Source organism: Nuphar pumila, chromosome 3 (genome assembly GCF_984573655.1).
Source record: "Nuphar pumila chromosome 3, dmNupPumi1.hap1.1, whole genome shotgun sequence".
Taxonomy (NCBI): Eukaryota; Viridiplantae; Streptophyta; class Magnoliopsida; order Nymphaeales; family Nymphaeaceae; genus Nuphar; species Nuphar pumila.
In genome coordinates, this window is record NC_143251.1 from 122693976 (window position 1) to 122706785 (window position 12810).

The following is a 12810-nucleotide window of genomic DNA, read 5'->3' on the forward strand; positions in this document are numbered from 1 at the left end:
TTTTCTTTTATTTTCATGATACAACACAAAACCTAATTTTTAATTAGTGCAACTAACGAGTTAAATATTAATAATTAATAAATAGCAAGTTCTCATTCAACTAATTAGGTAAATAATAATAATTAACGAATAGCAAGTTTTTATACAACTAATTAGGTAAATAGTAATAGTTATTCAAGTTAGGATGTAATAGTTAATTTTTAAAAATTTTATATTATTAAAAAAATAATAAATAACTCAGGCCAACCCGATAGCTAGGGGGGCGACTTGAGCCACGTATATAATAGATCTGGTTTTGGCCAGTTACCTAACAGGCCCAGACCTAAAATCATGGCCCAAACTCGGCTAACGGCGGTCCGGGTCCCCACCCCTAATTGACACCCTTATTCTTTTCATTGGGCAGCTTTCAGAAAAAATGGAGGTCTTATGTCAGCAAATTTAAGTCAAGAGAGACCCTTTTTGTATATAGTGCGAAAGATTAAAACTAATTGAAAATTTCCTATTTATCATTTGAAAAAGAGAGAGAGAGAGAGAGAGAGAGAGAGAGAGAACCGAAGAAGAAAAGGAAGTGGGAAGGAAGCAACCCAACCCAGAGAAAGCACACTCCCACGCGGCCGCTCAAGTGACTTCCCTCTCCCCCTTTCCCTTTTATATATGCAAAAGGAGGAAAAGGCGGTCACAGCCTCTGCCACCGCCATGGACGCCAACGGAGGAGGAGCTCCGGCAACAACAACCAACTGGAGGGAAAGAGTGGAGGAGGAAGAGCAATCCGAGAAGCCCACCGCTCCCCTGTCCCCCAAGCCCTACCCCTCCTCCTCCTCCTCCTCCTCCTTCTTTCCCCCCACCACCACCACGGCCACCCCCATCACCACCACGGCCACCACCACCAACATGAACGCCACCAACTCCGCAGCGATCGTTGTCAACAGATCGGCCATGGACGAGTTCGCGGTGATCGCGAAGCCGGGGCCGCCGGAGAGTCGTTTCTCCGTCGCGGACGTCCTCGGCGTGTCCATGGAAGGAGGAGGAGGAGTGGTGGGAGGGGGGAGCAGAGAAGAAAGGAGAGGGGTTTCGCCGATCGTCCGGCGGTGGAATCGGGAGAAGGTGTTGAGGAGGGCGGGGTTCGCCTTCAGGCTCTGCGGCCTCGTCTCCTCCCTCGTCTCCTTCTCGGTCATGGCCGCCGATAAGACCCAAGGATGGAGCGGTGACTCCTTCTACAGATACAAGGAGTACAGGTTTGATACTTCTCTGTACCAAAAGGAACAAGAATTTTGAAGTTTCTTTTCTTTGTTAAGGTTTCCCTTCTACTTGAAAAGTTGGGGGCGAGTGCCTCTCCTGTTTTTTGGTGGTTTGAATTCCCTTGATTTTTTTGGCTTCTAATGGATGAAGAGCAAAGGGAAAATCGTGTGATGGGTGTTGGTTGATTGGGGAGTTGGTTCAATTGATGCAGGTATTTGATATCGGTGACGATCATCGCGTTCGTCTACTCGGGGTTTCAGGTCGTCACTCGCCTCTACCAGTTTGCCACCGGAAAGCCCGTCATCCGGCGACCGACCTCCCTCTATTTCGACTTCATTTTTGATCAGGCAAGCCATCTCTCTCTCTCACACACACACAGCGATGGGCACGTTTGGAAGTAGGAAAGAATGGGAAAGATCTACCAGAATTGTTGAAAATTTAGAATCTTGCGATGCTATTCGTGACGAGTTCTAAACTTTGCATCATTTTCTCACAGCTGTACTTGGGAAAGTTTTCTCCATATGGGGGGTGAAGAGGTTTCTCTTTGACAGTTTGTCGTGCTTATATGATCTCGCTTCAGCCATGCGTCTCATGATTTAACATGTGAAAATTATAAATTTCTATGAAAATATGTACCACTTGCAAACGTGGCATAGGGACGTAGTATACTCGGAACATGAAGCCGTCATCATGCTTGATCAGTTTATCCGATGAATCCCTTTTTTCTAGTCTGTCTTTTGGAAAATGCATAATAATGTTGGTCAATATAATGCTTATTATTATTATTTGGATAATACAAGGGAAACCCATCACCGACCGCACATTGACTGGCCTCCGGTTGGCAAAACCCTTGAAGTTCCCCTGCCCACTGGGGAGTACACCCAGCTTCAACCTTGAGCAAGGGATGCCAACCATGGGTTTCGAACTTGTGATGTCCCATCAACTTGATAACATTCGCAAGTCACCCCTACCAAATGAGTGGGGCCCTTGTGGGCTCTGCTTGATATACTGGTTAGCTGGTGAAATTATGTGTTTCAATCTTAAAAGCACAGGATAAAGTACAATTAAGGAAATCTCTACCAAGTAGGTTTCATGCATTCAAAAGCTAAGCTCACCCAATTTGCTAGATTCCTCCCATTCTGTCCCATCAACCAAGAAATATAAAATACTACATTCTACCCATTGTTCCTTTTTCTTGTAAATAGAAAGAACACCTGCAACACACACATACAGTATCATTGATAATTTGTCTCTTTTCTTCTTTGGTTGATTTTGGTCTGTGAGGGGATTATTTTTTGAGGGGGTTAATGTTCAACTGTCATTTCAAATGATTACACTTATAAGAGGGGAGTTCAAGGTAAATGACATGATAAAACCCGTGTTATATAGGTACTTGCATATTTGCTGATCTCGGCATCTTCCTCAGCGGCGTCACTGACAGACGATACACAAGCCGAATGGGGAAGGGATGCCTTCACTGACATGGCCAGTGGTTCCGTGGCCATGGCTTTCTTGGCTTTTGCATCTCTTGCACTAAGCTCCTTGATCTCTGGTTACCATCTTTACAATCAGAATAATTTGTGGTAAATATCTGTTTGAATAACAGTCAGTTTTACACTTTTTAATACGAGAGAGAGAGAGCCCCTGTGGGTTTGCCAAGCATACACTGTATAGCCAATGATTGGCTTTGGATGTTGGATATGCCTTTGATTGGTTGTGTGTATAAGCAGAGAAGGTGGCGGTGAGTTAATTGGATTGCGTATTAAACTGCCCATTTTCTTACTTCATGCTGTTTATAAGGTACTTGAAAGGCATGATGATGCGGCTTTATAAAAGAAATTGGTATGAATTTCTGTAATTTACAAAGCAATATTCTGTAAAGATACTTAAGGATTAAATTATTTAATGTGGGTATTTATTTAATCGTTATTGTATTATATTTATTTGTGAGCCATAATATTTTAAAAGCCTTGGGGTGCGTTTGAATGCCATTGTGTGTATATAATTAATCATAGTGTGTTGTGATCTTTTATGAGTATAATATTTAAAAGTGTGCCGTGGATATCTGGGGAGATTCACAGACACGTGATCACAGCTTGGGGCCCACGCCTTTCATCCGACTCCCTCTCGAACAAGGGACTGAGATTCGGATCTCTAGAACTCAAGCAAATTGTGTCAATCTTCTTAAATATGATTTCTATGTATAATTTTTGATGCGAGTTTCATACCAGTATCTATGCATGCCCGACACTTAGGCTGAGCTGAATACCATTGCTACCATGTTATCCATGTTGCTTTTAAAAAGGGCATTCATCCACTTCTTTAACTCATTAATAAATTTTTATATTCCCTTAAAAAGAAAAAACTAATAAACATGCATAATTATAAATTTGTATCGATGTATTTGCAGTATCGTATCATGCATTGAATTGGTTTCTTGATGTCTAATTTTGGCAGCTACATGTAAAATTGACAGTTGAGAATGCCTAAGCATTCTCAATAATGTGTGTGTGAATCCATAAATGGAGGCTAAGAGCTGTGCCTCTGTGGTCCTTTTAGGGTATATCCAGCTTGTTCTGCTGTCTAATTAGTTGGTCCACTAAGGGCACGTTTGATCACTGTGTTGGATCTCTCCATCGAGAAAAAGTTGGTCTCCTTTTTTCCCCTGCTTTACTTAAAAGGCAGAAAGTGTGTGTGTGTGTGTGTGTGGTGGTGTGGGGGGGGGGGGTGAGGGAGGGGAGGAGGAGGAGGAGGGGAGGGGAGGGAATTTTAATTACGACTGGGGATGATGGGCATGAATGATAATCGACTGGGAATGGAGGTGAAAATCAAAACCCGTCCTGGAATGGAGGCAGAAATGGGCCTACTCTTTTCCTACTTCCTAACCCTAAAAACGGGTCTCATTTCTCTCCTCTCTTTCCTCTAACAGCTCTAAAGAAGGATCATTTAAATATTGTTTCGGGAAAAAATGGGGACCTGTCCAAACTCACCTCATTTGGGGCGGAGATGAAGGACATGAAACGGGGAATGAACTGGGGGATAGAGGTGAAAATCAAAACCTTCAACGGGGATGGTTGAGATGGGGTGGGGTTGGAGAGCTTGTCCCCCCACCTGCCCCGGTCCACTGCCATCCCAGAGTACACCCAGCTTGAGCTCTGTGACCTTATTAACTGTGAGATCATTGTGATACCTAGTGACTAGTGTGGCCCGGGGTGTTGGTGCTCTCAGGATTCGTGCTTTTGATCTCCCGCTGGCAGCTCGAGTGCTTTACTATCGCACGAAGCAATGGCCTTCCTAATTTCACTACGAAGTTAAGTTAAAAGAGAAAAGAATAAATAAAGTGGCCATGGTTTTGTACTGTGGCCAACAATGATGTAAAGTTATAATATTTAAAAGCTTAGAGTGGGTTTGAATGCAGTGGATCAATCAGAAGATTCACAGACTAGTGGGGGCATGACTCACGTTCCTTCATCCCACTTCCTTTCAAAAAAGGGTATCTGAGATTCAGATCTCTGGAACTCAAGCAATTATTATTTTTTCCATAGGCCGAACTCAAGCAATTAAGTTGTATCTTACCTCCTGTTTGGATCACTTTATAAACTGCTCTTTGCTGTTTATGCTTATTTTAAGTAGCATGTTTTGGCGATTGGATCGTTTACTTTTAATTTTTTAATCACATTTTTATAAATTTTACCTTTTTAAAAAAAAACAGGATTAACCTATTTATTTTTTTGATAAGTGTTTATTTTCTTCCATTCCATTCCATCCCATCACCATTATTACCGTCATCACCCCTGCAATTACTACCACCACGACATTATCATCACCATTGCAATCACTGACACCATCTGTCATCATCACCATTACCACCACCACCTCTCGCCACTGCCACTGTAACTATGTCACCACCATTGCCACTACCACCTCCACCACCCTTACCCTCACCACTGCCACTATAACTATGTCACCACCATTACTTCCATCACTATGTTATCACCATCATTACCACCACTACCATCCAAATCACCATTGTCACCACCATCATCTACCATCACTACCATCCATCCATCACTACTACTAATTAATCTTCTTTTTTTATTCCTTAAAATTTAAGTAATTGGTGATTCAAACATTCACTTAATTAAAAAATAAGGGCAAGTATCTTCATTATAAAATGTGCTTTAATTTATTTTTGTAAGCAATGAACAAAGACATGATTTCTGAGGCTAGTTTCATACCAGTATCTAAGGGTAGATTGTACTGAATATCAATGCGAGTATGTTATCCATAAATGTTACAGCTAATAAATGAGCATAATTGTAAATTTGCATCAATGTATTTGCAGCATCGTATCATGTGAAAAGTCAGAGGTCGCTCCTTCTTCCCTGCTTTTTGAGGAGGTTCTCTTAAAAAGTCCAATGGATTGTGGAAAAATTTTAGGTACTGATGGCGTGAATGGGTTCCACTCGAAACTATAAAGTTTTTCCTTGGGGAGAATTTTAGGGTGCTATCAAATGTCATCCTAATGTTCAAAGTTTCTTGCAGAATTCGTGGTGCCTAAAGCAAGCTATAGGCTTTCTTTTTTTCAATAACAGGGAAAAACCACTCACTGAGGTCATTGGTATAAAAACCCCAGGTTCCCCTTACCCATGAGAGAGTATACCCAGATTGCTCTGTGACTTTAGTGTCTGTTTGATTGCTTGTCTGAGCTTGGACAGAATACTTGTCTTGCACAAACATAACATATTTTCAGTTCAGAACAGAAACGACTGTACTTGTCTAGAGTTTGCATTGACTGAACAAAGACATGTCCTTTGTGTCTTGTGTTTGATTTTCATTATGCGGACAGTTGGACACAAATGAAAAATGGGTTGGGTAGTTTCATTGTGGATCGTACAATATGATCCGCCCCCATCATTGTAGTGTTTGAACATGTTTAGATTGGATTTTACTTGGATATAGATCTCAAATTGGATATAAATACCAAGAAATATTTAAAATAGGGTAATTTGAGAAAAAATAAGAATTCATATTCTACATTCAAACACAAAATGATTTCTCGTGAGATTTTCAAATTTTTTATTTTTTTGAGATTCTTATCGGCAACATTTGGGGAAAATAAATAATTTATCAATAAAATCTTGAAATTTTTTAAACAAAAAAGCCTCTAATCAAATCAAACCTTAGTTCAAAAGCCCTAATTCAAAAGAGGTAATCAAAAGCCCCTAATCAATCCAACCCTAATTCAAAGGCCACAATTAAAAACCTTAATCAAAAGCTCTAATTCAAATGCCCTAATCAATAATTCGAAAGCCCTAACCAACGAGAGGGGGTGGGGGAGCGAAATGAGTGTCGGGGGTATACCCCCTGACACCTTTTTTTTTTTTAAAGACGTCTCATGGGCAAAGGGCCCTCAGATTAAAAAATCACAGAAGCAGGTCATTTTGACTAAATCTGATAGCATGGATGTGTTCAACATGGTCAAAATAGCAGGAATCGACTCTTGAATAACAAATTTTTGACATGAAAATACTGCTTTTTTTTAGGATTGTAATATCAGTATAATGCTGATGATTTTTCAACTTTCAAAGAATCTGACATGTTGGAAAAATGAAATCCATGTACCGGTTTCTGCTAAACCAAATATATAAATCACATCGAGAGGGTCAGATTTACAAATAAGATAAAATAAAATAAAATAAAAAAACAGTAAAAAAATTCACTCACGAGTGTAGCCGACTTTTTGGTTTCCCACTTAATATAAGCAGTTCTATCAATATGATTTGCATGGTTTGTTTAGTAAAAAGGCATGTTTTAGAACAGGCAAGTGTAACGTGTAAGCAGTAATTTTTGTTTAAGAACTTAAATGAACATGTCTAACCCATCAAAACCTACGATTCAAAAATTATATTTTGATATCGAAAAAAACACTACACAAAGAAGAGAAGGGGATGATCCTACTCCTTTTTTCATTAGGACCTTTCAAAAATCATATTTAAGTATTTTTTGTTAGTGTTAGATGTGTTTAGCATTGTTTAGTCAACAGAGAACGTGTATTTGATTAAGACTTTTTTTTTATGCTCAGATGTGTATTTTAAAGAAGTAAAAAAAAATCAATGATTGATATTATAATAAAATATTTATATATTTGCATGATATCAATTTGAAAGAAAGATTGTTTTTTCGTAAATAAGCAATAATAAATGCATCCAACGGTTTAGATTGAGCAAAAAATACTTAAAAATATGATTTTTGAAAAATCCTAAATGAGACCTAACTTAAAAAATGGCAGGGTCATCTATTGGACATAATGGATCTGGGTCCAGCCCATTTGGGTGACCCGACACAATTAGTGGGCCACATAATGTAGAGATAGTGGGTGGAAGTTACGTACGTAACTGCCTCTTTCCCCATTATATAAGGGGGTTGGTTGCTACGAAGATGAAGAGAGATTCATGGCAATAGTCTATCCAAATTTCACATTCGGGTTTACGTGGTATAGGGTCCTGCTCACCGTCGACCTAAGGCCTGGGCTCATCGTGGGTGTCGACCGGATGAGGAGAATGCCGATCACCCGCACGCACACTCTGTGGCGTCAGCAGATACACTTGCAGGTATGCTTTCTGTGTATGTTGATGCAGGAAACACCAACATTCTTTGGATCCAATCCAGTTGATTTGGATCCTTTTTGGATCGGGTTATTGTTCGGACTCATTTGGTTTCAGGTCTAGTCTGATCCGGTTTAAACCGGGTTAGACCCGAATCCAGATTATATCGGGTCAGACCGGGATCTAATATGAACCAGATTAGGATCCTGACACTATTTGAAACTGAACAGGATTTCTGACTGATTCGACCCTTTCTGAAACCAGTTTAGAGCCATTTTTGACCGGTTCCTTCCAGTTTTTCATCAGTTTCGAGAAACTAAGACCCAGTTTTCATAAATATGTGAAGATACAGGAATTTTGGCATACGGTTATAGGGTTTTATGAACTTTTGTTTATATTTGGTATCGGTTCATAAGGTTCAGAACCGGTTTGGACCCTTGGATGACCGGTTCAGGGTATTTTCAGATCGGTTCTTGCTTGAAGACTCTAGGTTTTACCCATATGAGCATATTTTTGTTATTTTTTATGCTTTATAAAGTGTTCATTCTAAAGATTGCATGACTTATGCATGTTAATTCATGTATTCTATATTGGTTAAGTTGTGCATAATGATTTTAAACGTGAATTATGATTAGATTCCTGACATTTTATCATCAAAATTAGTTTATGCATATAAGTGAAAGCATGAACTTGTATTTTGATTATATAAAGTATATATTATCATGAATATACATGCTTTAAATGTGTGCATGAGCATGTTCTATAATACAAATATGTTATTCGGTAAAAGACCTTGATTGACTGATTTATGAAATCACCAAAGTGATCTGAGTTGTGTTGATTGAGGATTCTTAGTACCATATTAAGATTCATTATTATAATTATTTATGAGTTTATGAAATATCGATTTTACCCAAAGGTAGGTCATTGTGTTCCAAATTCATGCAGGGTGTTATAGTAGGTGACTTTTTTAGCCCATGAAGCATGTTTGTATCGAAAGGTATAGTGTTGAATTGCCTCTGGTTACATGATCTGCTAGTTTCACCAACTAAAGTCAATTTTGTAACGCCCCGAAATTTAAAACCAGATTTTTGAGGATTTTTTTTTTTAAGCGGAAACAACAAATGATTCGAGGGTTAATCATTTCAGAACGATACAGGAAGGTAAAAGCAAACCACACCATTTATTTTTATTTTAATAATAATAGAATCCAACATCAGAGTTTTCACATTATGAATCTCAAACTAAAATTTCCAATCTGAAAGAAAGTAGGATCGTCAGGGAACAAATAGATCAAGTCTTGGTCAGCGCCTCATCCCGCATTGCTCATAGAGCTACTCTATGCCTGAAAATGATAAAAGTTATAGGAATTAGACTACCACGTCTAAGTAAGAAAACTGTAATTATTCTTGCAAGTAGATCACGTGTCAGGTGTGTGATGTGGGTGTCATGTTTGATTTCCAGTCTATACATAAACACATAAAGAAGTCGATGCAACAACAATAACAAACATATATCTAAGTAGAGGAGAAGATTATGCAACAGTTATAGTTAAGCACGTAAAACATTTTATGCAGCTACAACAATTAAATAAGGCATTAAGCAATTAAAGCATATTTTGTAACAGAACTAACAATAACATGCATAACATATATATAACATCCACAATATGAATTCAATTAACTCATATCTGCACAGTTTAGGATGTCGTTTCATCATAAGCACCGAGCACGCTGAAAGAATATGCAAATGTCTCCTTAATGACTCCAACACAGTGATACCTAACTGTTCTAGTTGATGTTTATCTTTTCTTATCCTGCGGGTACACACGGGCCAAGGCAACCATCACAGAAGAGAACGTTCAGGGGTATATTATTCAAAGTTGTTTTATTAACCCGAACATTCTAACTGTGACTGAAATCCCAATGGAGCGGCCAGTGACCGAGAGAAACTCCCAAAGGCCAAAACCAAAACATGATGCATCCCTAACTTCTGCAGAAGAACATGGAACTACCACCTAGGACACATTTGGTAGTCCGGGTCCCCCGACTCTGAGGACTGGGACCAACGAGTCGCTTTACGCTCGAAACCAAACACATGTCCCCAGAGTTTTGTACCACCTACCCTCTCTAAGGTAAGCCTGAATCTGAGTGGGTTAATCTTTTCATTTAATTATTTTCCCGAAGTATGGGGCATTTTCCAAACTTCTTTCTACTATCATAGTAGTAGGATTCTCAACCTTAGTCATTTTACCAAGGTGCATAGAACAATCCCAATCATTTGTCATATTAATTGCATAACCCACCCAAAGTGCTCTGGTGCCTTTAAACCAATCAAGCACAAAAGTTATTATTTAATTTCCTTACCAATATACTTGAACCAGACCACGTACCTACATTAGGTACTTAACCTGTATCGCCCCTTGGGCAAGGTTTCCCAAAACAATTTAATTTAAGTTTCTTATCAGTATTATGATCATTATTCTAAATGCTTCGGTACCTTTAAATTGTAAAGTACCAAGACCCTGGTACCTTTAAACCAGTCGGTCGCACAACCTTTATGATTAAGTTTTCATCATTTTTTTTCTTGCCATAACACGCAGGCTAGTAGCCCAAATACCCGTATCGGGTAGTCCAATCTGTCTTGCCCATTAGGCACGGCACATGTCTAAAGATTGCAGCATGCACCAGGTTATGTGTTGAGTCAACCTCTAATATATAACAGCTTCTATGTATGCTCAGCATAGTTTATTATCCTGTAGGGTCTCAATATTGAAATGAAAAATTCCCACAAACATGGTAACTACCAGTATCTTCAACAGCTAACATGAGTTATCATAAGCATGCCATATCTCACAGCATAATACATAGACAAAAATAGGCTAACAGGAATTTACCTAGACAAGTTAGGGTTTACATAATGAAATAGTTTCAATCGGCCAGCATAAACATGCTATATTTTACAGGATGAAACCATTAGCATCTGTCAACATAAATTATGTTGTGTTTAACATAGGTTTACAGAATAAATTAATCAACATCGGCTGATCATAAACTATGCTAAGTTCAGCATAACTTTACAGAATAAAGTAATCCACATCGGTCAATCATAAACTATGATGGTTCAGCATAGCTTTACAGAATAAAACATTCAACCTTGGCTAATCATAAACTATGATAGTTCAGCATAGCTTTACAGACTAAAACCATCAACATTGAGCAATAAAGAGAATATCAAGTGGGTTGTCGGAATAAACATAGAAAGCTTACAATCACAAAGTAAAAGCTGTACTAATCGGCCAGAACTACGGTCTCCTTTCACATCAGTTGATTGTGGAATTGGATATTTATACATAGTAGTGTTTCATTAGCTTATTATGATATAGTACTTTATTAGTTTATTGTGATGTTTGCATTGACTCATAAATATGATGAATCTAAGTTTCGTACTTCTTAGCTTTTGTACTTAAATTCTAGTTATATCACTAAATGTTATGTAATTATGAAATATATATATTTTTGTAATATATATAATATATTTTTGCTATATTGAATATAAAATAAAAGTTAACAAAACCTGCAAGTCACTTGACCAGGCTGAGTCCCACTCCCACATCAAGACTGAACAAGTGGAGTCATGACTCAATGGGTTATAGATTGGAACGGATGCATTCGGCCAACGTAAATCAACACAAGCGTGATATATGTTTTAGAATAAGAAAGATATGATCTGTTAATCAAGATTTTCATAAGCCTAATTTGTATTACAGCATTAATTCTAAAAAAAAATCAGCATTCGTCATCACAAGTCTGGAAGAAAATCCCTCCAAATTTGGGTTTATCCACTGCTACCTCCAAAGTCATCTTTTTACGAAACTGTGAAACACGGACAGTCCCCTCTTTATCTTTTTTTTTTCATAATAATCTGAAACCCCCAAATCGCAGATTTGGGGTTTTCGGTTTGGGGTCGACAGACGACCCCAAATTGGGGGTCCCCTTGAACAACAAGGAACATATACAACTATTTAGGGATTCGAGAATCCCCTGACAGGACTCAGCCAAAATTTTATCCCATTCGTAGTCCCCCTCATTTTATTATATGCACCCCCCTTTAAATCAGTCGATTTGGGTTTTAGACAACCCGCACCCCATCAAACCCATGATTAACCTGAAAAACAATCACAGAAACCCTACCATTTTCCGGCGAAGTTGTTGCGGCAGCTACGAGAGGAGGTCGGTTGCGTCTCCTGACAAGGCTTCGAACAGCAGGTCCGAGCTTGCGGGGTGATCCGCGGGTTAGAGAGAGAGAGAGAGATTGGGATATTGAGAGAGGGAGAAAGAGGGGTTCGGGGGTCCCCCTTTGTAGAAGGGTAGCCACCCAAAAAGGAAGGGGAGCATACCTTCCCGGCGGCTGCGGTGTGCTCCCCCACCTCCCCAACTCCATACGTGTTAGGGTGCAGCTGAACCCTAACACCCGATATATCAAGGGAGAAGGTCCCCCCCCCTTGTATTTTTTTTTATCGAGCAACCCCTATCGGGTTGCCCCTTTATTTTTATTCTTTTAACCCCCACTCGTTTCCTTTTTGCAGGGTGTGGGTCGGGTCCGGGTCCGAACCGCGACCCGCGACGCTGGATCCGGTAGCGATTTGGATCCAAACCCCCACTTATATATTTATTTTATTTATTTTTTTCTTATTTACTTATTTTAATATTTAAATATGTTTATCTTGTATAATAGGTGTCACATAGATATGGGTTCTGGATCTGAAACTTGGATCTGTGCCCAGATCCGCCCATTTTACTCCTAAAATGCTAAAAATTTTAAATGTAAATATTGCGGTTATTACATCCTTTCCCCCTAAAAGAAATTTCGTCCTCGAAATTTACCTGTGGTTGCTCACTCGAAAAGGTTGGGGTACTTCTCCCGCATATTTGCCTCTGGTTCCCACGTGCTTTCGTCAATG

General features: G+C 39.1%; 1 protein-coding gene across 1 annotated transcript in view; it reads left to right on the plus strand.

Annotated features, from left to right (window-relative positions):
• The first annotated feature begins 562 nt into the window (after positions 1-562).
• LOC149843575 (CASP-like protein 4A2) overlaps positions 563-12810 on the plus strand; it is a 28153-nt gene continuing 15905 nt past the window's right edge. The window contains exons 1-3 of the mRNA XM_090000931.1: positions 563-1235; positions 1451-1586; positions 2629-2822. Of these exons, the coding sequence (XP_089857057.1) occupies positions 655-1235; positions 1451-1586; positions 2629-2822 (911 nt within the window). The 5' untranslated portion in view covers positions 563-654. The remainder of the gene's footprint in view (positions 1236-1450; positions 1587-2628; positions 2823-12810) is intronic.